The sequence below is a fragment of the Penicillium solitum genome (genome assembly GCF_028829755.1).
Source record: "Penicillium solitum strain IBT 25940 chromosome Unknown utg000003l_segment0_segment0, whole genome shotgun sequence".
Lineage (NCBI taxonomy): Eukaryota > Fungi > Ascomycota > Eurotiomycetes > Eurotiales > Aspergillaceae > Penicillium > Penicillium solitum.
Genome location: NW_027072123.1, coordinates 2340557 through 2363421, shown reverse-complemented (window position 1 = coordinate 2363421; position 22865 = coordinate 2340557). Strand labels below are relative to the sequence as shown.

General features: G+C 49.4%; 9 protein-coding genes across 9 annotated transcripts; 3 read left to right on the top strand and 6 right to left on the bottom strand.

Moving 5' to 3' along the window:
• Positions 1 to 350: 350 nt before the first annotated feature.
• On the top strand, positions 351 to 1172 carry N7455_004796 (SIMPL domain-containing protein; the record flags this gene model as incomplete). The annotated part of the gene is made up of 1 exon (XM_040956332.2): positions 351 to 1172. The coding sequence occupies exon 1, from the start codon at positions 378 to 380 to the stop codon at positions 1170 to 1172; it is 795 nt and encodes a 264-aa protein (XP_040813352.2). The 5' UTR covers positions 351 to 377.
• Positions 1173 to 1902: 730 nt separating this feature from the next.
• Positions 1903 to 3906, bottom strand: N7455_004795 (putative GABA permease; the record flags this gene model as incomplete). Its single annotated transcript, XM_040956324.2, has 8 exons — positions 1903 to 2385; positions 2446 to 2775; positions 2847 to 3244; positions 3298 to 3380; positions 3432 to 3521; positions 3575 to 3598; positions 3661 to 3731; positions 3787 to 3906. 8 exons carry the CDS (start codon positions 3904 to 3906, stop codon positions 1903 to 1905), a joined length of 1599 nt encoding a protein of 532 aa, XP_040813299.2.
• Positions 3907 to 4874: 968 nt separating this feature from the next.
• Positions 4875 to 6109, bottom strand: N7455_004794 (uncharacterized protein; the record flags this gene model as incomplete). The annotated part of the gene is made up of 4 exons (XM_040956178.2): positions 4875 to 5304; positions 5369 to 5511; positions 5569 to 5793; positions 5846 to 6109. The coding sequence occupies 4 exons, from the start codon at positions 6107 to 6109 to the stop codon at positions 4875 to 4877; spliced, it is 1062 nt and encodes a 353-aa protein (XP_040813394.2).
• A 3287-nt stretch (positions 6110 to 9396) lies between these two features.
• Positions 9397 to 9904, top strand: N7455_004793 (uncharacterized protein; the record flags this gene model as incomplete). Its single annotated transcript, XM_040956220.2, has 2 exons — positions 9397 to 9492; positions 9566 to 9904. 2 exons carry the CDS (start codon positions 9397 to 9399, stop codon positions 9902 to 9904), a joined length of 435 nt encoding a protein of 144 aa, XP_040813321.2.
• A 299-nt stretch (positions 9905 to 10203) lies between these two features.
• On the bottom strand, positions 10204 to 12156 carry N7455_004792 (uncharacterized protein; the record flags this gene model as incomplete). The annotated part of the gene is made up of 6 exons (XM_040956153.2): positions 10204 to 10633; positions 10690 to 11257; positions 11308 to 11614; positions 11665 to 11805; positions 11858 to 11894; positions 11945 to 12156. 6 exons carry the CDS (start codon positions 12154 to 12156, stop codon positions 10204 to 10206), a joined length of 1695 nt encoding a protein of 564 aa, XP_040813279.2.
• Positions 12157 to 12601: 445 nt separating this feature from the next.
• On the bottom strand, positions 12602 to 13628 carry N7455_004791 (lipase family protein; the record flags this gene model as incomplete). Its single annotated transcript, XM_040956257.2, has 3 exons — positions 12602 to 13271; positions 13325 to 13493; positions 13550 to 13628. The coding sequence occupies 3 exons, from the start codon at positions 13626 to 13628 to the stop codon at positions 12602 to 12604; spliced, it is 918 nt and encodes a 305-aa protein (XP_040813377.2).
• Positions 13629 to 14502: 874 nt separating this feature from the next.
• On the bottom strand, positions 14503 to 17258 carry N7455_004790 (protein arginine N-methyltransferase; the record flags this gene model as incomplete). Its single annotated transcript, XM_040956323.2, has 4 exons — positions 14503 to 14790; positions 14855 to 16383; positions 16461 to 17085; positions 17142 to 17258. 4 exons carry the CDS (start codon positions 17256 to 17258, stop codon positions 14503 to 14505), a joined length of 2559 nt encoding a protein of 852 aa, XP_040813241.2.
• Positions 17259 to 17616: 358 nt separating this feature from the next.
• Positions 17617 to 19999, top strand: N7455_004789 (DEAH-box ATP-dependent RNA helicase PRP43; the record flags this gene model as incomplete). Its single annotated transcript, XM_040956248.2, has 3 exons — positions 17617 to 17897; positions 17957 to 19823; positions 19880 to 19999. The coding sequence occupies 3 exons, from the start codon at positions 17617 to 17619 to the stop codon at positions 19997 to 19999; spliced, it is 2268 nt and encodes a 755-aa protein (XP_040813295.2).
• Positions 20000 to 20458: 459 nt separating this feature from the next.
• On the bottom strand, positions 20459 to 22696 carry N7455_004788 (uncharacterized protein; the record flags this gene model as incomplete). Its single annotated transcript, XM_040956287.2, has 1 exon — positions 20459 to 22696. The coding sequence occupies one exon, from the start codon at positions 22694 to 22696 to the stop codon at positions 20459 to 20461; it is 2238 nt and encodes a 745-aa protein (XP_040813402.2).
• Positions 22697 to 22865: the final 169 nt, after the last annotated feature.

Below are 22865 nucleotides of genomic sequence, written 5' to 3'. Positions count from 1 at the left end.
CGGTCCAGATGCGGGAGCCTATTTAAGGTTCTTGGTTTAATTCCACAGTTCCGGTCCACGTGCGAACCTTCAATGGATGGACATCGATTTGACACCTCCAGATGATTTGAAATCCTAGACTCCAGTCTTAGTCGAGTGCTTCAGTTACATTTTGACAATATCGAACCGTTTCTATTCTCTTGTATAAGAATGAAAGCAAGGGTGCGAGAGAAAAAAAAAATTAGCTAAGGCATCAGCGCCCGGAGCTCTGCTCTGCGGACTCACCAAGCCCGATCTCTGCCTGGCGCGAATTCTTTATTTAAGCATGCTCCATTCCCAGCTTGACCAAAGGTATACAGTTACTCACAGAACTTTGATCTCAACAATTCGAAATTAACATGGGAATACTCACAATCACTGTCGGTGGCTCATCCGTCATCACCCGCCGGCCCGAACGAGGTGTTTTGAACCTCACAGTGAACGCCAAAGGAAGCACACGGGAGATTGTTTCCCACAAAGTGTCAGAAACTACCAATGAGCTTAACCAGCTCTTCAAAGAACTCTCTCCCAAGACAGAGTCTGGAGATCCAAATGCAGATGCGGCTGTGGTGACTTATTCGTCCACTTCCCTCCGCACGTGGAGCTGGAACATCCAGAATGAAGGAAGTGTGTTCAAAGTCCAGGAGTACCGTGGCAATCTTTCTTTTGTTGCTGTGTTCCGCGACTTTACCAAAATGAGTGAAGTTGCCGGAAAGCTTGTTGCATATTCAGATGTCGACATCAACTCGATAGACTGGGAGCTAACAGCTGCCACCAAAAAGGCACTGAGCTCTGAGTCGCGCAAAGAGGCCATCCGCGACGCTGTCCAAAAGGCAAATGACTACACCGAGGTAATTGGCCGCAAGGTGGCCGCGGTTGAGATACGGGATGGAGGGAACTCCTCGTTTGGCATGTTGACACGAACTGCCCCGAACCCTTTCGCTGGAGGTAGAGGAAGCCTCTTTGGCGGTGGGCCATCATTTGGACAAGCGTCTGGGGGAGGAGCCTCAGGTTCAGGCCTCTTTGGTGGGGCTGCTAACCATACCCCTGCTCCTCCGACCACTCCTCCCCCTGCACCGTTCGATCTCACCCCACAGGAGATTCAGTATACTAGTTCCGTGCAGGTGAGGTTTGAATCAGACCCGAATGAATGAACCGCCATGTTACACCTTATTTCAGTTTTGTGTCACTTCGATATGTGCTTTTCGGTCAGAAGATGCCGCCTGCACTAGATTATATGTGCGGTTCTCTACTTCTCACTATATTCAGATTTTATACATTGTGTCGCCTGCTGCATTGCAAACACACATATTTCTCAGAATCCGACAACATCTATCTCCATAGCAAATGACAGTATTTATAAACCATAAGATTTTGTGCTTGAATTTCAATGATAACCTCAGCCCTTTTCTTAGATAGTAAAAATATTCAAAAGTGCAAAATTCGACATTCAGAACAACTTGCTCATTTGTCTCTAAAGTCAGTAGTCAATGTCCACAGAGACAAACATATATTCATTACATGCGCCGAAATTATTATAGATTCCCAAGCAAATTAAGCGTGTCCAGCCCCTCACAAATTAGTTACACGTAACAGACAGCCAGCTCATCAAGGTTGAGAGGGATACAGCCTGTAATTCTGATACCGCTGAAATGAACACCATCTACATTATTGATCCACATCTGTCCAGACCAGATAGCGCTAGGTCCACCCCTCCTCCAATAGGCTAAATGCGCACCTTTAGTTGTGGATATATTCAATAAATAAGCTTATGTTTCATGGTCAATCCAAAAGATTGCGCAACTTGATATATATCCAAGACTATGCAAAATTATATAAATCAGCGGGTTCCAGGTCACAAAACACCTCCAAGCCGGTACCTTTTTACAGGTTATGTTCCATAATAGGCCCATCATAGACCTTTCTGGCACGAGCATAGTAGTAGAAAAGACTGAGCATGATGGTACCCACAGTCCCAACGACGCTGAAGTTCATGGTTTGAACAGTCACCGCCCAAGACGGTGGCCAGAAGCTAAAGAAGACAGCAATAGTCATATAAGTCAAAGCCCAGGCATTGATAAGAATACCCCAAATGCCTGGCACATGGAATGGGCCCCAGACGAGCTTCGCGCCGGCAGTGTTGATGATAGCGGAATCGCTGCTGCGAACGGAGCTGATCCCGCCCGTGGAACGACGCCAGAGAAGAAGACCGCCAACCACCATGTACGACAGGTACAGACCGGAGATCGACATGGAGCAGAGATCGTTAAAGGCGACCGAGGAACCAATGTTGATGAGCGCGAGGAGGCAGGCAATCACGGATGTCATCAAAACAGAGTATAAGGGGACAGCGGACCGCTCGGTGACCTGTGGTTTCACGATTAGATCGAAGATCCTGATCAGGGGGTAGTTGGAATAGCAACTTACCTGGCTCCACAATCGCCAGCCGGGAATTCCACGGTCTCTAGCGAAGGACCAAAACTGGCGCGAAGTGGATGCTAACATGCCGACTGATGTGGTGGCGCCCATGGTCGTAACGATCGAGCCCATCACTGCCGTTCCACCTACGGATCCTGTCGCCTCCAAAAAGATTGCCAGGAAGGGGTACCCAGTGGGTGATTCCAGGGCTGTTTCAAGATCCCCGACGCAGAACAGCATGGCAATCAACATGCCGAAACCTAAGGATCCGTTAATCAAGACACTTAACATGATCGAAGTTGGGACGGCAACGGCGGCATTGGTGATTTCTTCAGACATCTAATGAGTTTGAGTTTGGATTAGCTCTAGGCTTGATGTTAGAGTAGTTCTCAGGAGACGGATAGACGCACATGAACCGCAGCATCACCACCGGCAAACGAAAAGATGCAGCCAACCATTCCGACAAAGAATGACAGTCCTTGGGATGGGAACTGCCCCATGTTGAGGAACTGGGTAAAGACCTCCTTGGAGGTTCCATGATCGGCCATGTAAGTTAAGGGGATGAGAATGGCGAAGAAGCCAAGAATGTGGAGGATCAAGATCATGCCCTCAAATCGAGGAAGAACTTTCCCGCCAACACTGTTGATGGCGACAGAAAATACCACGACGGCCCAAAATATAAGCGTTCCATGCCAGCTTTGGGGCTCATATTTACTGTTCGTGAGCACTACCAGGCCTTGAATTAAGGTGCCGACCAAATAGCATGAGGTTGCAAACGTGGCTTGCCACCCGATAACAGTAAGCCAACCTATGAAATATATTAGCTTTAGTTTTGGATAGCTCCAGAGATCATGTACCCACCTGTCAGGTAGCTCATGAGTTTCATGCACGATCGCGGTGCTAGCATGGATGTCCAATGATACTGCCCTCCAGATGTCGGTGCCCTATTGACTGGTTAGTTTTCATACATATGACAGAGACAGATTGTTCCGTACATTGATGCCAACTCCGATAGAACGACAAAGGTAGCTGCGACACCAGCCCAAACGAAAAGGAATCCATATACGGCTCCAGCGGGACCTCCACTGTGTAACCTCTGTTAGTATTGCGGGGGTGATAACATCTTCACGTCTCTTACTTTTGGTATGCTTGCAAGAATAACCTATATCACAGTTGTCAGCTAACGCTCTCTCGGGTTTATTTCTTATCGCCAGGAGCACTTACACAACAATTCCCTCCCAGGTTATCAGAATTGTACAACTGAAACCCAGCATTGACATCAACCCAAAATTGCGCTGTTATTGTTAGTCCATCTCCGATACATATTCTCAAACCGCATCTAAAACATACCTTCAAGACGGGACGTTTTCCCATGCGCGCAAGATTGGCATCATCCAGCTCGTTCCTTGATAATTGGCCAATCTCCTCTCCTCCCACCGAAGACATTTGCTTCGAAAATTGAGACCGCATAATGGAGGTGCACTTGCCAACAAGAAAAAAAAACCCAAACAAAAATCGTCAAAGAAAAATAATCACATTATACCACAAAAGTTCCAGGGGCAAAAAAAAAAAGAGAGTTGAAACTAGTGTCACCAAGTCTGAACATACTAGGATGTGGTTGGGGGGGGACCCAGTTAGGCGCTAATGCAGCAAGGGCAGGGGTACAGGCAACTAGAAATGCCACGCGGGACAAAACTTTCTCATTGGATGATCGATAGATATTTCCAAGGAGTACGGAGTCATCAATGCAGTTATCCTGTCTCACTTCCAAGGCTTGCAAAGGATCTAAGGTTTAAAAAGTACAACAGACATCGGGGACGACAAGGCCGTATAAGCAGCCATTCTAATTGAATATCCACTTACCTAGCATTTAATTGATCCTTTATACGGAGTAACTGTATTCTCTATAGTAATTCTATAGAGTTAACCCAGGTAATAAGTAGTATAAAATCTAACAAATAAAACAGAAATTGAAATTGAAATTGAATTAAAATCGGTATATACCTTTAAGAGGGCCATATCCACCGAGAGAGTTATGTCCCAGTGGCCCATTTAGTCCCCCCCCCCCCCTGTACTCCGTACAGGGATTACAGAGCTAAGGAAGTTAGGCATTGTCATGAATAATGTGAATAATGTGGCGTGGACTATTGATATTATTGCCATTATCTTTCGCTCTAGGGCCAACAATAAGAACAAATTGTACGTAATCTACCAGGAGGGCTAGTTACACCCAAGGCCGAACGGTAAATTTGTAAATCTCCGAGGCGCCGAGCGGAAATCGATTAATTAATCATGTTTGTATATGCTACGATATATTGTAGTGGATCTTCGGCACACACGCCGTATCCTACCGAGGATTTTCATTCGTCGAAGACTACGGGAAAATCTTCATTTCTCGAACAATAAGTGGACCCAAGGCATCCTTTTGAAACGTTTAATCAATTTGACAATCCTTCAGTCACCGTCCACGTCCGCGTCTCCATAATGATATTAGTCCGACTGGATTGGCTTTCGGCATCCTCGTCCGGAGCCGAGGTCACCATAGCATGATTAGTGCCTTCGTGGGGCACTGAAACTAATTCATGAGTCTCACTTCGAGTATCCGCAGTGCGACGAAAGGTTTTGAATGTGGTCATGCCATATGTCTTGTGTTTGCTGCCGTGATTGTTGGAGCTCGTCATACCCAATCCCATCCCCGATGACTGGAGACTATCCAAGAAAGGCTTGAACTGGGGGGAGCAGGCTGTGACGATGCTCACGGTTTGAGCCACTTGGGTAGACATTGCGACGGCCCAGGCATCATAGGTGAAATCGCCCTGGGCGGTTTGCTTGGCATAAACAAGTTGGAAAATAATCGAGATAATTACGCTGCGAGTGCCGTCTTTGTTAGTGGATTCTCTCACACGGAGCGGAGTCTGGTCTTGACACCTACATGACTCGGACCAAGAATACACTGGACAACCCAGCCTTTCTGCTGAAATCGGTCTGGATACGAACGATAACCAACAGTGCTTGGCCTATGATTCCGCCCTCTGACAAGATGTTTGTGATGCCGAGCCACTTCCACCACGCACTCTGGTACATCATCAGCGGTCAGCCATTTCGGTCATTAAGGATGGACCAGTCACTCACTCGATCGAAACAAGTCCCTTGTAGATAATTCCAGATCTGTGGCGCATTACATTGAAATATCGCCGTTAGAATGCTGGCAATAGTCCACAACCCAATAAATATTCCCAACACGAGGGCGAAGCGGCGATCCAAGGATGCAGGAGTCAAGTTGCGAATGAAGACCAAAAGCGATAGTTTGGAGAAGCAAATGCTGGCGATGAATAAAATGGTTGCGGAGTAATCAGCCTTTGTTTGATCCATTAGCAATGGTTCGATAAAAGACGATTCTCATCCATACCTTCATGACGCTTTCAATTTTGCGATCGGATAGCATTTCAATATGCTGTCCAAGTCCATTCTTTGTGGCAATCGAGAGAGCAATTGACTGCGCGATGCAGAATACCAGAGATGTAGTTGCAAGGCCATCATCAAATGTCCATTTCCGAAAAATGAAATATTTTGTTCCCAGACGAGTCAAGACGCTCAAGATAGCCGTCACCAGCATGAACCAGGTCAAGACATTGATAGCAGGAGTCCAAGTGTTTTTCAACTCTGGGGGCATGGCGACAGGTTTCAAGAAGGATACACAACAAAAAAGGCTCGAGCCATGCGCATCTGGGCACTTGGGCAGTTATCGCATGTGCAATACCCTTAGCTCTACCTCAAGGATTTTCGTGGGACCCGCAGGACCCAACAACGCCTCGTAGATCATGGTACAAAAGTCAATCCACATGGAGTTGATCGAGGGTCCTTAAAAAGGCTAATGATATTACACTAGCAGGGTTGTAGCAGGGTATAGCAGGGCGTAGTAGGGGTGTTAAAAAAGTTTGATCGCCACGGAGGCCACGTTATTCGTGTGAAGACTGAATCACTCTCCACTTCACTGTCATCAAATTTCGTAAGTCCAATTAGGAGAAATAATTTCCGCTTGATTCATGTTCAAACGTTGGTTAATGTCTTAGCCCCTGTTATATGCTCCATGCAATCTGTCTGGAACTAGTGTTTTTCTTGGCTCTGGACTAAGACCCTAGGGACCCTCAATAGGGGACACACAACTTACAATATGACTTAACATTATTACAAGAATAATCCATTATGGGGCCTTGTGATGTTCTTTTTGGGTGTTCTTTTTAGGTGCACGGAGTACCAAAACATAGTATAACCCTGACTTACGATATGACTTATTATTCATATTAATCTTAATCTTGTCTTTCAAGTTCGATGCCTTTTAATAAATCCCCAATACATCCCACATTTAACAGGCTGAAGTTCAATCAGCCGATTGAATTCAACTAGGCTTTCACTCGATCTTCAAGTTGACCAAGCCCTTTCGAGTCTCCATCATTGGCCTGCTCTCCTTCCCAATCACTTTCATCTTCTTCCCAAACGCCTCGGAGTCATTCATCTTGATATATAGTCTCCGAGGGTCTACCTTCCCCGTTGATGCTCAACCAGAGGAAGATGTACCATGTGGCTTCTTCAGAAGCTTCTTGGTCAAGTTCCCTCTCCGGGACCCTCCTGCGCTCCCTGATATCGATCACATCGGAAGGATCTTCAATCACCGTTGAAAGATCTGTTGTTGAAAACTTCTGATCCTGAATAGTCGGGCCTTCCTCCAAGTCCCAATTCCAATGGTGGTACCGGTACTCATGCCGAGCGCATTTCAAGTGTGAAGTAACCCGAAGCGCACAATCCTTAGGTAGGGATTTCCCACAGGGGGCCTACGGTGCTTGAGGCCGCCTATTAAACAATAGATCGTCATCCTCGGTTTGAGGAAGGTGTAGTAAGCGCCATACGTCCGAGCTTGAGATGTATTCAGGATTTCCATGCGTGTATGGACCCGAACCTGCAGTATTCATGAAGCTTTGAAGACAGCCAGTCCAGGGAAAGGCAAGTGCGTCGACAGGAGGCTGCCCTTGCATTGCTTTTTGAATGATTTTGGGGGCTAGCCCGCCTGCAACTGCTCCCATCCAAAGAGCACCTATATTTGGTCGACGTATCGCACCGATTAAAGCAAGGATCTCGTGATCACGGTCCATCTCAATGCCTCTCCCTTTTAGTATCTCATTGAATGGCGTATGCAGCCAGGGACTTACGAGGTTGCACGGAACTTCCGGTTCCCCGAATTATCCACAAAGAGCATAGAGCACTACTTCCGGGCTGCAGCTCAAAGTCATGTAGTAGGGCAACTCTTCATTCAAACTCGACCACATCGATGGAATATTATTCATGGGAGTCGTGGGTTGCTTACCGCCAGTTGTTCTTGGGGATAGCAGTTGGACAGTCGAGCCATAGTGTTGATGTGTCGGGAGTGTTATGGCTGTCATAAGAGCAATAGGGAATTGGCTACCCAGGTTATGCAACAGCGCAAACTTGACGAGCGCCTCAAGCGCTTCGTTAGAGGTTGAAGGTGTATATACACAAGTTGGCGAACCGATCTTTTGGTTGATGGTGAAACGTGCATGTGCGAGACACGGGTGAGGAATTCCTTTTTGGAGGTTCGTTTCACAATGGCTTTCCACCCTTCATCGAGTATAGCATACCACCATCGAGTTATATTTTTATCCACTTCCCCAACATCGATGGTTTCTGCGTCCGGGTAGTGTGCAACCTTCGATGTTGTATATTCCATAGAAGCACCATCCCCGTGTATGTCAAGCAGCCGCGCAGAAAGTATATAGCACCATCCAATTGTAAGGATCCCTAAGTAATTTGGGCCGCAGTTCTCTTCTTCCACTGTGGCAATTTAAGAACCGAAGACATCACCGTGAAAGCTATAGGGGATAGCGACACTGGTGCCGATCTTGAGTAGAGAATTGGCTGTCCTTTCTTTCTCAATTGTGTCACACTCTGAGTTTCCTGTTAATTTCCAAGTCGAGGAGGCTTCCATGCAAAGAACGGAAGATGGAGAAACTTCATAAGGGCAGGCATAAGTTGTTTTAGGCCTTCCATGAAGTTTTGGGATCCTAAGAAGAGTGTGCCGGGGGTTTGTGTACTCTGGATTCAAGCCACATTCCCGGTAGGCATAAGCTAGTGATGTGGCGTGATACCAATATTCCCTACTCTTTCCCAGAGCGTGATATGCATCGCGTGTCTCAGGTGGGACAACGTCGAGGTTTTCAATAATCTATAACCAGGAAAAACAAATCAGCCTGGACTTCTTTAGAATAGAATTATAACAACGAACCAATGAGACATGGAGGGTTTAAAGAATCCTTTCCCTTAACTGAGTCCCGTACTGAGTTCATTCCGAAGAGGGGAATACTACTCTCTGCACAGCCACAATAGTAAGGCATTACTATCACAACCATAAAGAGTGCAGAAATTGATGAACTAACCAATTAGACCAAAAAAGTGTCGAGATGAAAGAAAGAAATCTTACGGTGAGACAGAGCTGATTAGGCCACCGATTTGTATGCGAGACCTATCCAACATAACATGTAAGAGTAACATTGGAAGGATATCACTTAAAGTACGTATGTACCTGGCTGGCACCCTTACTTTGCATCGATAATATGTTAGCTTGCGTTCAAGGCAATAAGCATTAGAAATCAAGGTAGATGAAGCCCTGAAGTGCAATGATACCCGTGGACATCATTATATTACTGGTAGGGATTGATTGGACTCTCAGATGAACAAACTGCACTTGCACCTTCTTGTAGGTTGGGTCGTCACCTCCTGATGAATTTTTACTCGCCGTTTTCTGCCTGAGCCTGGTCTTGTTCTTCCTGGACACTTCACATCCTTTCACCGGTCACATCTACCATTCATCATCGTCGCGCGTTCATCATTCCTCATCCATCACCATCGTGCACCGCCCACTTATCAACACGCTTTAAGTCAAACAAAATGTCTTCCCCTATCAAGCTCGACGCCAAGCTCTCTGAGCTGAAGATGGCCGACGTGAGATTGCTCATCTATGGTACCCTGTGCAATGATGGCAAGGTCAGTTTCCCGACTTACCCTAGCCGTATACATGCCTAGTCCATTCCAATAGCTAATACCATTCACTTCACAGATTGACTTCGAAAAGCTCGCCGCTCTCGCTAGTATGAAGAAGACTTCTGCTCATACCAACTACTGGCGTGCCAAGAAGCACCTTGAGCAGATCATGGACGGAAACCCCGTGTCTCCCACCCAAACCGCTCGTCCCCAGCCTGAGGGTGGTGACGCTGATGCAACCAAGCCGGGCCGTTCTGGCAAGCGTGGTGCGGCCAAAGACGCATCGACCAAGAAGTCTGAGCCTGCCAAGCGCCGCAAGACTGACACCAAGACCGTCTCCGAACTCGCTGAGTCCACTCAGGCTGAGGACACCGCCGAGACTACCCCTGCCGACACCGCTGACCTGACTGAGTAGATAGCTATCTACTTCAGTCGTCGCTACATCCGCGATGGCGTCTCACGCCGAGAACTCCCGGAGAGAATGGAATGAATCAAACGGAGGAGTGAAGTATGGGAGGATCTACTGCGGACGCGCGTCAATGTGCTCGGACATGGAAAGGATGGCTTGACCATACCATTTTTCTTCTAATATGAAACTTTGAAATGAACTACAATCACAAACAAACACAGTTGCATCATAAATACACTATACGTAAGAATAATCACCCTTCACTTCGTAGACTAGTCATACATGTTCTGTTTCTCGATCAATTTTCAGTTCTCGTGTCTGCGTAGTCTGATCGCCGCTGAGCTAGATGGGTTCGGTCCATTGAAAGTTGTGTTGTAGGTCGCACTGCTATCAAGAACTTCCAGAACCACGGTACTGTTACCCTCTCGGTACTCGCTTGTTGGTGTTCCATGGGTTCTGTAACCACCGTGTGGCTTCAAGTGTTTCTTGCCTGTCGCAATGTCCTTTCTCGTAACCACTCTCTCGAACATCTCCAACGCAGCCAAGGGCTGGTAGAATGGTACTTCGTGACCAGACTCGTAGATTCGCACAAAGCTGAACAAGTCACTTTGACGGACTTGTCCGTGAACAACGCCATCCGAGGTAGTGATGTTCACAAATCCTGCGTGCTCGTAACCCTTGGCATTGATCTCTTCAGCGATGACTTGTCCACCAAGCCAGTTGCAGTTGAAGTCGCTAGAACTCAAATTAGCACGGTCTAGTTAGTCATCACATGGCATGGAAAGACTCACGCATCTCCAAAATACAGCAAAACCTGTACACCAGCTTCAAGCAACTTCTTCACACTCTCGATCGTACCGGATTCACGGTCGTCGTCACCTGTGCTTCCAAAGGCATTACTCACGGTCCCGGAAGACTCTGAGAAGTTCTGGTACGCTCCAATAGCAGTTTGAACCTTGGGGCTGTTGAGGTAATCGACGTAGAATTCGTATGGGAACGGATCGGGTGTCAACTCTCGCATATCATACTCGTCGCGCCCAGAGTAAGTGTCAAATAGCGATTCAACCTTCGAAGCACAGAAGTTGTCCGCCGCAGTGCAAATGTCATTACGACCGGTCGAGTAACATTCCAGAGTCTGATCAACGCAGTTTCCTTCTCCGTAAAGGTTGTTGTACCATTCAGCCTGGACAGACTCGTTGTATGGGTTGAAGTCATATGTGTTTCCGGGGAAGATGGAGAAGTTGTAGTACGCCTGGTATTGAATCAGGGGATCGAACCAGCCATTTCCAATCAGGACGTTGTCAAGATCGATCTTAATCGAGCCGTGGGGCTTCTTGGCGTTCTGTTCAACAAAGTACTCTGCTCTGAAGTTAGTGCTAGTCGCATTCAAAAGCGCTTGGGGTTTTTACCGTTGAACACTGGGCCGTAGTGTCCTCCGTAACTCTCAGTTGCGAAGTTGAAGCCATTCCGCGAGTATTGTGGGAAAGCTCCCATGAAGCCTTGTAGTGTCTTCCACATATTCGGGGCCGCATTTGCAGTTGTATTGGGGACCAGGGCAATGTCCGGTTTGGAGTATGTGCCGCATGTCCCAAGCTCCTGGGCGTAATCGGGGCACTCATCGCTGGGCAACTGAACGATATTGCCATCGCTATCCTCATAAGCTGGAATGGGGGCTGTGTAGGATAATCCAACTGTGGCGGGCTGGTCCACGAAGAGCTGGGAAGAGTTGAGCTAGTGTCAAGATGAACAAAAGGATGCAAACTTACCATATTGCTGACATTACTCCAAGAATATGGGTTGTTGAATGCGTTACCGTCTTGATCGACTCCGCAGGGCCCTAATTCCTGGAATAACCCAATCATCGAGGATGATCCTGGCCCTCCGTTGATCCAGACCGTGAGTGGTGCCTTATTGATTGTCAGTCCATTTTGTAGATTCTCGAATGCCATTGGGACATACATCTTTAGGATCTCCGTTTCTAGCCTCAAAGAACCACCTGTGCTAGTTAGTCGCTGCCTAGGGCCCATCTCTATCAGGAATGCTCACCAGAAAATGTGCTCGTCTTTGCCAACATCAGCGTAACCAGAATAACTCTTCACATTGGGATCTTGTTCACAAATCCCAGCAGGGACTTCCTTGTATCGCACATCGATGCCGGCATGTCCTTTCTTGGTGATCAAGTCACTGGGCGCAGGCACGAATTGTGCCGCGGCAGAGTGCGCTAGCGCTGTTAACAAAAGCTTAGTATACAGCACCATTTTGAATTGAGATCCCCAATTCAACTCGAGGTTCAAGTCATATCTTTATACCGTTCATTCCAGATAACCCCGCTCGGCTGGGGATATCCACTTTATATTGCTAGAATCAAACGGGAAGGCCAAAAACTACTAAGATCGCCCAATTTGGTCTTTTCGGTCTAACCCCGACGGATCTCCGACTGGGTGTCTCCTGAGGGCCGGAAATGACCGAATTGCTTATCAGCAACTTTATTAGTGCAAGATTGGAAATTGAAGAATACTTTTTGGCAATTTTGGTGGTTTTTCTTCCAACCCCTTGCCTTGATCTACGGCACAATTTCTACTTTCTATCTTGCCCCTGTATATTTATTCAGAAACTGTATGTGTCATTATTCTTTATACATATCGACGTCAGCTCAGCTATTATAGAGTCTATCAAACGAAAATCGAGGCGACTTGATCTAAATTAAACCCTCTTGAATGGAAGCCCAGGGCCCTTGCCAGCATCAACCTGCACAAAGTACCAGATGTGTGCCTCAAAGTCCGTCAGCAACGGCAGGCCAGTTCCGGTGTTTCCGTCAAAGGAGACATCTCCGTCAATAACCTTGATATCAGAAGTGCTAACAGTGGCATTGTTAGGCGAGGTGATCCAGTACTCAGGGCTGACGTGAACATAACCCATAGACAACAAGGGCAGCTTAGGGACGGGGTCATTGGTGTGGGTGAAGCGGAAGTTGTTGCCCTGAGCTGTGATATACTTGGCCATAGCCGCGTTACCCACGCGAGGCGAGGCATATGCGTACAGCTTAGCCGACGGGTAGCCCTTGCCACGGAGATCAGTGGCAGCGAGGGTTGCGACGGCAGCACCCAGGCTGTGGCCCACTACGACCAGCTCGTAGTCGGGGTTCTGTGCGACGGCGTCCTTGAGTTCTTTGATGATGTCGTCACGGACTAGCTTCCAGGAGCTCCAGAAGCCGAGTTCGGCGAGGCATCCATCACAGAGGCCAGGGTTTGTGTGTACGAATGTGGCATCAGCGACCCAGTTGCGCACAGAGTAGGACCCGCGGAAAGCAAGAACAACTGCCGAGTTGGTGTGGTCGACTGCAATGTAGCCGGCAGTATCTGTGATAGTGGAGCTGTGCGTGGGTAAGTATATCGTCTGGGTTATTTTATGGTGGGATTCACTTACTCGGAGAAGTCATAGGATACAGTCGCACCGGTTGCCTCCACTTCAGGGCAGTTACCCTTCGAACAACTGAGCTTGTCGCCCACTTGAGCCGTGTAGTCCGCTTCATAGTATGACGCGGCGGCATACTGAACCCAGAATTCGAACTGGTCCAGTTCGCTGGTCGAAACATCTAACCATGTGTTAGCAATGTGATCAGGTTAGACTGGGCAACATTCTGTGATATACCTCGGGACTGTAGCTTGCCGGGGAGGGCATGGCCCAACGAAGCCACTGCGGATAGAGCTGTGAAGAAAGAGAGACGCATGATGGCTAAGGGTCAATGGCTGAAGCTGATGGAGACTGGAGACATGATAGCCCGGGGGAAACCCCCAGCTTTATATGGTCAATTGCACCTCACAGTTCCATTCAGGTACGAAGTATGGTTCCTGAATTGGCTCCACAGTTGCGCCAGCCCATTTTTGCGTCGGGGAAACCACGGCGTAGAATAAAATCCGATATTGCTCGTGATGAGGGATATCGACACAGTTCAGCCCACGGGAAACACTCCGGATTCATATAAAGATCGTCAAAGCATATATCACATCCGGGGATGTGGTACCGGAAAACGAAGAGCGCTCCAATCGTCTTGGCTATCAATCGCGGGGCATTGGTGGAGCCGGGATATTGTCTCATTCCGGTCAACCCGGCACCCTTGGAGGTCAGCCAATATCGAACCCGAGGTCGTGTGGGCTCCGAGTACGGAGTTTACTAGACTCCGTACAATTTGCCCTCCGTGCAATGATACGCAGGTGGCTGGCGTATGTTGATAATCACCGTGTGGTTTTCAAGGTTTCCCCGATCACATGTAAATTTACTACGGGAAGCTTGACCTACTCGGCCCGAACTTGGCAAAAATATTGTCTGTCCGTTCCTTGCCAAGAGACTGCCCTGCGGGTGCACGGAGTACTCCGTACATAGGGCTCCTGCTATCGGAACGCATGGGGTTGGGAATTTCTTGGCGTTCCACTGCTCGCGTGACTACTATTGGCGGTCCTGGACGGCAGAATCCAACTGCCCTATTTTCCATCTTTTTTCTCAGTCTGACTAGCAATCGTAATACACCTAGTCTTTGGTTGTCATAATTAACAATTCAAAGATCACGGCTCGAACAACTTTTATTCAACTCTGGCCTATGAATTTCACATTAAACAGCCATCCTTGATGCTAGAGTGCAGATCGCTCATCCCCACTCGCACGCGGCGATAACCAGTGCGGTGGGTCTTCTTGGCGGAATTTTCCTTCGTTTTCAGGCTTTCCACGCTGGGAGACCCAGCCTGCGCATAGCTGATAGGAGTGGGTTTGGTGGATGCTGCAGTAGGTTCAAGGGCATAAACCTCAACCATCCATTCATACCAGACCTTGCGGTCGTCGGTTTGACGGTACATCGTGGCAACGATCTCGCCATTTTCGGGAACACTAAGAGGGGTCTGGAGGCAAATGTCAGTATGATGGAAGGGAAATAAATGTAGATGGATATTTCCGAAAACTAACCTTCAAGGGGAAGTAGATGGGGAACCAGCTGATCATGCTTGCGCTCTTGGCATCCATGGTTACCGGGTTGGTAGACAACTCCACATCGCCGTAAAGCACCGTTTCAAAGTAGCCGGCCAACCCGTGGCACACACCTCTGTTCTGGGAAGGGAAGGCCAGACGTGTTTGGCGCACATTGTGAGCGTTCGAGATAGTCGACTGCATGGGGGACTGAGGAGGAATGTATTGGTTCGGGTGAGAGAAAGACCATGCGGTCTGCACAAAGGGAGTAGGGAATTCAGTAGTAGAGAATGATGCCGACGGGGTGGATGCCCGGTTTCCATTGTTGGGGGTGGAGCTTTCACCACTGGCAGGCGTATCCATGGTGGAGAGGAAATCAATAGCATGAAGCATCACGACGTATGGGGTCTCCGGGGCGGCCGGGTTGGACACCGTTTGGTGCACAACATCGGCGTGCAATTTGGGAGCGGAAACCGGAGTGAAATGTGCCGAGTATGAGGCTGGAATGGAAATGCCGTGGACGGGGTTGATCACGTCGTTCACACCATCCAGACATTCTGGGGAAAGCTCATTGTCCGCGAAGGAGCCTAATAGCTCCGAGACAATGATATCAACATGGGTGTGGCGCATAGCCGAACCCCAAGGTTCGAAAATTTCAGATGGCCCATGCTGGCCCTTCCGCGAGTCGAGTAACGAGCTCTCAATGCCCAGGGATTCGCCCACATGGCCCGCAGCAGTTGCTGTCCGCTGTTTTCGGACCAGAGGTCCTTTCCAGCTTCGCATGTCCGACTGGACCAGAGTGACCTTACCATCCCAGATTGTGTCGTTGTGTCGCTGTAACAACACAAACGCGTTCTGGTTCTTCTCCACGGCCCAGAGATCAATCTCCACTCCAGCGTCTGCGCTAGCCTTCAGTGCGCGAGTGACTAGCGGGCCACGACCAGCTCCCACAACTGCGAGAATCACTTTCCCGTCCGGGTGGGACGTGGCCTTCTTCTGATCGGCCCAGTCTTTCAATGCCTTGCAGATCGCCTTCTCATACCACTCGTATTTGATGGGGTCCTTTTCAAATACTTCATATGTAATACTCTCCAGGTTGACTGTCAGGGGCTGTAGGGGTGCCTGCAAATAGTCCTGGTATCCCACACCGAACCTCTCAATCGCTGTCCGCGGGGGCTGACGCTGCTGCAGGTTGCGGATATATGAGAGGTGTGGAGTGGGGTCGTAGTGCTTCTTCCCAGCCTGCGACAGACTTGGGTAGTCAGACCCAGATAGCGAAGCCTGGTTGGTATCAGGGTCTTCGATATTTTCAAGTCCAGGAATAGGACCAACGCCACACAGGATAATCCACGGCGCAGTTCGAAGACGCATCATCTTCGCAATCAAGCCCTGGTGGGACTTGGACAAGACTGGGTATCCTTTCTGGTTCTTGAGGAATGTCGAGCCATCAATCGTCAGCAAACGCACTGGTTCCGAATGCCACCGGGATTGCACAAACAGAGACGGCAGTTGCTTCGGTAGAGAAAGGGCTGTGGTTCAGATCAGCTTTGGTTCAAAACATTGTGGCAATAGCGATGGGCCATTGAAAGGAGGGGCTAGCTCATACCAACGAACAGTCTTGGGTGGTATTTGCAGGTCTTTCTAATTGAATCCCAAGCATCCCAGCTTCCAAACGGATCAACCTTGAGTGGCTCTCCCTCATCTTGCACCAGGTATTCTGCCCGAGCAAGCGGGGCCAGGTCGCCCATGGTATCAACTTCAACCTCCGGGTTGTCAACCATCTGCTGCCAAATGTTGAATTGGATGTAGGGGCCGAGGTCTAAAGCATCTTGAATTGCACGGGCATAGTAGATGACACCCTCGGAGTGCAAGATACCGTGGTGCAACTTGGGGCCTGGAATCAAAAGATATCCAATTCCGCAAAACGCAGCATAGGCAACTTCCAACATCAAAACTTGCCGGGACAAGTCCGCAATCAACGGGTCGGGTGAGCATAGATCAATCCAGCTACTGGTCACACCGACCAATTGACTGGTTGCATCATTCGGGGTGAGATACGAATCTGCCGTCGAGAGCGGCGGAACCACCATAGGCCTGGTGTTCTGGGTAGTAGCCATGGTTCCAACAACATCATAAGTTGGGGACTCCAGATCGACCAAATAAGACGACAATAGGCCAAGAACCCGTGAGTGGAAATGAGAAGTCGTGATGGGGACAGTCATCATGTCATACTATCAAATCAAGTTAGCATTTATGACGGGAATGTTAGTCGAGAGAAAGAACGAACATTACTCTCATGTACGTTTTGGATGACCCGAGGGGTCACAGTGACCAGTCGGTTGTGCTCATGGTGCCCAATGCAGAAGGCTGGCCCTGGATCCTCTGAAGGATTATAGCTCTCCATGTTGACAGGGAAGTCCGGCGCAATGGTGGGGGTGGTCTGGAACTAGGGATATAGATAAAAGCTTGTTATGAGCAATGGAGGAGCTAATAAACTTGGTATCAGGCAGTCCTATCTGAAGAAGCCACGTGCATCAGACGAACTGGCACAGAGAAGTCCAGACAAAAACACACAGGGCATCAACAAGCTCGAAGATTATCGATCCCTTTGTGGAGAGCGGCAGAATAGACTGGCGGTGAGTCTGATAGGCAGCTGTGGCGCTCGGCCGACTTGCCTATCTCATATTTTTTTTCTTCGGTATCTCAGCTTCTTCTCTCCGCCGAGTTTGCCCTTCAACACTCTCTTCCCTTTCACCTCCACCATGGCTGATAACCGATCTGACTCCGAAGGTGGTGCGCGAGCGAAGCGCCAGAAGATGGACGCTGGGGACCCAAAGAACAACCCCTACCTCGCGCACATGTACGAGAACAACAATGCCTCCGACAACTCGGCCCTGGCCAAGTTCAAGCGACACCAGACAACTGCAGCGCTGGCGAAAAAGGCCGAAGATGGCGATATCAACCCTTTCACTGGCCGACCTTTTTCTAGCAAATACTTCTCAATCCTGAAGACCCGTCGCGATCTGCCCGTCCACACGCAACGGTGAGTGCTGCCCGACTGCCATTCTGGGAGAAAGATTATTTACTGACCACTTTGTTTAGTGATGAGTTTCTGCAACTCTACCAACAATCCCAGATTCTTGTGTTCGTTGGTGAGACTGGTTCCGGAAAGACTACGCAGATCCCGCAATTCGTCCTCTACGATGATCTCCCCCAAACTCAGGGCAAAATGGTCGCTTGTACACAGCCTCGACGAGTGGCTGCGATGTCCGTCGCCCAACGTGTGGCCGCTGAGATGGATGTCAAGCTTGGAGAGGAAGTTGGTTACAGTATTCGTTTCGAAGATATGACCGGCCCGAAGACCATCATGAAGTACATGACTGATGGTATGCTTCTTCGCGAGGCTATGAACGATCCCAACCTGTCGCGTTACAGCACAATCATGCTTGACGAGGCTCACGAGAGAACTATGGCAACAGATATCCTGATGGGTCTCTTGAAGGAAGTTGTGGTGCGTCGGCCTGACTTGAAGATTATTATCATGTCGGCTACTCTGGATGCGCAAAAGTTCCAGCGCTACTTTATGGATGCACCCCTTCTCGCAGTCCCCGGTCGTACCCACCCTGTCGAGATCTTCTACACCCCCGAGCCCGAGCAAGATTACGTTGAGGCCGCCGTTCGGACAGTGCTTCAAATCCACGCCACCGAAGGTGAGGGAGATATTCTTCTGTTCTTGACCGGTGAAGAAGAGATTGAGGATGCTTCACGGAAAATCGCGCTCGAGGGAGATGAGATGGTCCGTGAGGCAGACGCTGGTCCTATCAAGGTCTATCCTTTGTACGGTAGTCTTCCTCCTCACATGCAACAGCGCATCTTCGACCCTGCACCACCCCCACGCCGCCCAGGCGGCCGCCCCGGGCGCAAGGTCATCGTGTCGACCAACATCGCCGAAACATCTCTTACCATCGACGGTATCGTGTACGTTGTGGATCCCGGATTCTCCAAGCAAAAGATTTACAACCCCCGCATTCGTGTCGAGTCACTCCTCGTTTCCCCCATCTCCAAGGCCTCCGCGCAGCAGCGAGCTGGTCGTGCCGGTCGTACACGTCCCGGAAAGTGTTTCCGCCTTTACACTGAGGGCGCATTCAAGAAGGAATTGATCGAGTCGACTTACCCTGAGATCCTGCGGTCAAACTTGTCCTCAACGGTTCTTGAACTAAAGAAGCTTGGTGTTGATGATCTGGTCCACTTCGATTTGATGGACCCGCCTGCGCCAGAGACTCTGATGAGAGCATTGGAAGAACTGAATTATTTGGCCTGTCTGGACGATGATGGAAACCTCACCCAGCTGGGTCGTCTGGCCTCCGACTTCCCTCTCGACCCTGCCCTTGCTGTTATGTTGATCAGCTCTCCCGAATTCTACTGCTCTAATGAAATTCTTTCCATCACCGCTCTCCTGTCTGTGCCCCAGGTCTTTGTTCGTCCTCCTGCCCAGCGCAAGCGTGCCGACGAGATGAAGAACCTGTTTGCCCACCCCGACGGAGACCACTTGACAATGCTGAACGTCTACCACGCATACCGAAGCAATGAAGCCCAGGAAAACCCCAAGCAGTGGTGCCACGACCACTTCCTTTCCCAGCGTGCTCTCCAGTCCGCTGATAACGTCCGCTCCCAGCTGCTCCGCATCATGGAACGTCAGGATCTCGAGATGATGTCTACTTCCTTCGAGGACAAGAAGTACTACGAGAACATCCGCCGTGCCCTTTGCGCCGGTTTCTTCATGCAAGTCGCGAAGAAGGACACCGGTGGCAAGAGCCAATACCTTACCATCAAGGACAACCAGAATGTTCTCCTGCACCCTTCCACCGTCTTGGCTCACGAGGCCGAGTGGGTCTTGTATAACGAATTCGTTCTCACAACCAAGAACTACATCCGTACTGTTACTGCGGTTAAGCCAGAATGGCTCTTGGTATGTTCCCCATTCCTCTCTCATACTCACTATATAATTTACTAACTGTTTTCCAGGATATCGCCCCTACATACTACGATATCAACAGCTTCCCCAAGGGTGACATCCGCTCTGCCCTTACTCGGGCCGCTGATCGTCTCGCTCGCAAGGAGAAGATGCGCGCCGAGAAGCGATAGACCATTTGTTTCTGTTCAGCCTAAAATTTACGCATGATACGCTTTTTTGTCGCACTGCTTCCATCTCATCACGATGTCCATATTTTGAATAGAACTTTTGCTTTCGTCCTCTTCTCTGCCATACCATACTTACTCTCCGGATAAACCTCCTCGGTCGTTGCCTTCGACCGGTCTATCAAGACATGCGAAATTTGAGACTATCGAAATTCAATATAATCGAAAGGCTCAGGCCCGGTCTACAAGAACGAAACCATGAAATATTTTTCCAAAAATCAATTGTATTCACAGCCAACGCCTTTGGGCTGGTTAATACATTCAGGGCTGCTTGCCCAAGGCCTTCGTGTATGCTCTATTGGAAACAAATGTAGTCATTTAATATACAAAAAAGTTCTCCTCCGTCTTCAGTCCGGAGACGGACAGTCAATGTCCATGCATTGGAAGACAAAGAGAATCGACATCTCAGCTGGCGAATAACGCGGGCTCAACAACGGGAGCTGTGCTTTCAACTGATGGTTGATCTGCACTGGTTTCTCGCCGCCGATTTCGCTTACTTGGTTTCCGTGGAGATGAAGATGAAGTTTGGGATCTGGCAAGGCTGATCCTAGTGGAAGTTCTAGTGAAATTGCGAGTTGATGGAGGGGTGGCGGGTTGCGGGTTCTTAAGAGGTGTGATGGTTTCGGAGGATGGAGGGAGGGTTTCTTCACTGGTGGAAGTGATGGAGGCGTCTTTCGTGGAGGGGTCTGAGATGTGGTGTTTGCGAAGCTCATAGATAAGTTCGCGGAGCTGGGCAACCTCGCCCTTGAGCGTGGAAATGTCCTCATTTACCGTGTTGCCAGCAGGTGTTTGTCCCTGCCCGGAGGCAGGCGTTCGGCCACGTCCAAGGGCTGTGAAAAGAGCATTGTCTGCATGCTGATCGGCCAGTTTCGCATTGCGTCGGGCGAAGGTATCCTCTACCGGCACCTCAATTTGGCTCAGGTATTCCCCGAAGGTATTTCCAAAGTCGTAGCACTTCTGCCACAAGGGGCGGTCGATGTTCTCTTTTGGTGTTTGCTTAGCAGCCTTAGACCACCGCTTGGGATCAGCATGGACAAAAGGTCCCGAGTCCGACTGTCGTGATAAAAGTCTTGGATCAAAGCCACTGTGCACGGCGGCTCTAACCAATGCATCTGATGCATCTAGCCGGTCACAGGAGTCGCACAGGCCGACCATTCGCCCAAGCAATCTCTCGACTGAATCAAGACGATGGTCTGTTGATGACAAAAGGTAGGTGACGGCTCGTTTCAAAACGTTCACACCCTTATCCCAGTCCCGCCGGAGGCTGTAGAACCGTAGATATGTGAGCAGGGTTTCCCAGCTATCAAAGAAACCCCCGCCCCGTGCAGCTTGGAGCCAAGCATCGGCCCGATCGGGCTGGTCGAAACGCAAGGCAGCGCCTATCAAGGCGGCATAGATGACTGGATTGCTGCTATTTAAAGATGGAACTATGAGATCCATGCCATTGACCGTCCGGTGCTTATAAACGCCCCTGCTCCCTAAGTTGACAGAGTAGCCTTCTCCGCCAAGCATTTTCAGGAACAAATCGAAATCCTTGAGATTTTTCGATTTTCTGAAGAAAGTGATGATTGTGATCACAAGCGAAGGGTTGAGGAAGAACCGGTTCGGCAATAATGTCCGCAGAAGCAGCTCGACGAGGTCATTTTGCCGGGTCTGGCCAAATGCCATAATCATGAGCCGGAAAGCTGTTGGTCGATCCGGGTCCCTCGCGCTCAAGATGTTGTTGGATATCCGCAGAAGCAGTTCCTGGAGAGACATCTGCTGGCTCGTGTAGATGTGGATGTCGTTGGTGAGTTCGGCATCAAGGGCCTCACGCTCTCTTTGCATCTCGCCCAATTGACTCGCGGCATAGTCCTGCGTGATGTCACTGTATGTGGCATGTCTGTTTGTTTTCAGGGTATTCATTCGATGGCGAAGATTATTCAGCTCCTCCAGGAGCTGCGCGACGTTTACCTGGGGGGTCTCGAAATCCGCTGCGTAGTTCATTGAGACGCCCGAGTAACGGTGTGCGATAGCCGGTCGTAACAAAATCCGAATAGCAAATTGCCTTAAAGCGAGTTTCTGAATAGCCTTCAGACGAAGATCATCCTCCAAAACCCAGCTAGGTAATGTCTCCTGTGGAAGGAAGATCTCGCTCTCATCCTGCTCATCAATTGTGTGTTCGTTCTCCTCGGCGGGTTGATTTTCCAGCGTCTGCACCCCGACCGCGTTCAACCGTGTTCGTTCTGTGTGGAAGGCTCTTATTCTGTTGAAGCTGCCTGGGGATTGGATTCCGGGAGGGAAGCGAGGAACAGTGCCGAATCCCCTCGCTTGTATTAGGCGATTGAGTCCTCGGGTTTCTCTTCGTGATTGTAATGACGCCAGAATTCGCTCCTCTTCATCCACCAACTCGCTCACCTCGGCCTTGACCGCGGCAATCTTTTCGTCCCAATCATGTCGGCGGCGATCCTTCACGCTCGCATCGGCAATAGCAGCAGCGGCGAAAATGCTGCCGTAAAGTGCGGTAACTGAGTTTCCAATTCGAAGTCGTCTCTTACTAGACGTTGCTGCCCGCGAAGTTACCCCGTTGGCAGTAGTGCTCAAACACCCGACACAGCGGCAGGATGACTGTTTCGAAACAGCACGGGACCACAAACCCTGCATTCTCAGGGCATTGCTATCGCGCAATGTGTTCCAAAGGGTAATATTGCAAACTAATGATCAATTGGACTCCTCCCGGAGCCCCGTCGCGAGTAGGGGTATAGAAATAGATGGGGTAACATGCAATGGAGCAACCTTGGAAAAAAGGTTGCAATTCCGCAAATGCTCGGGT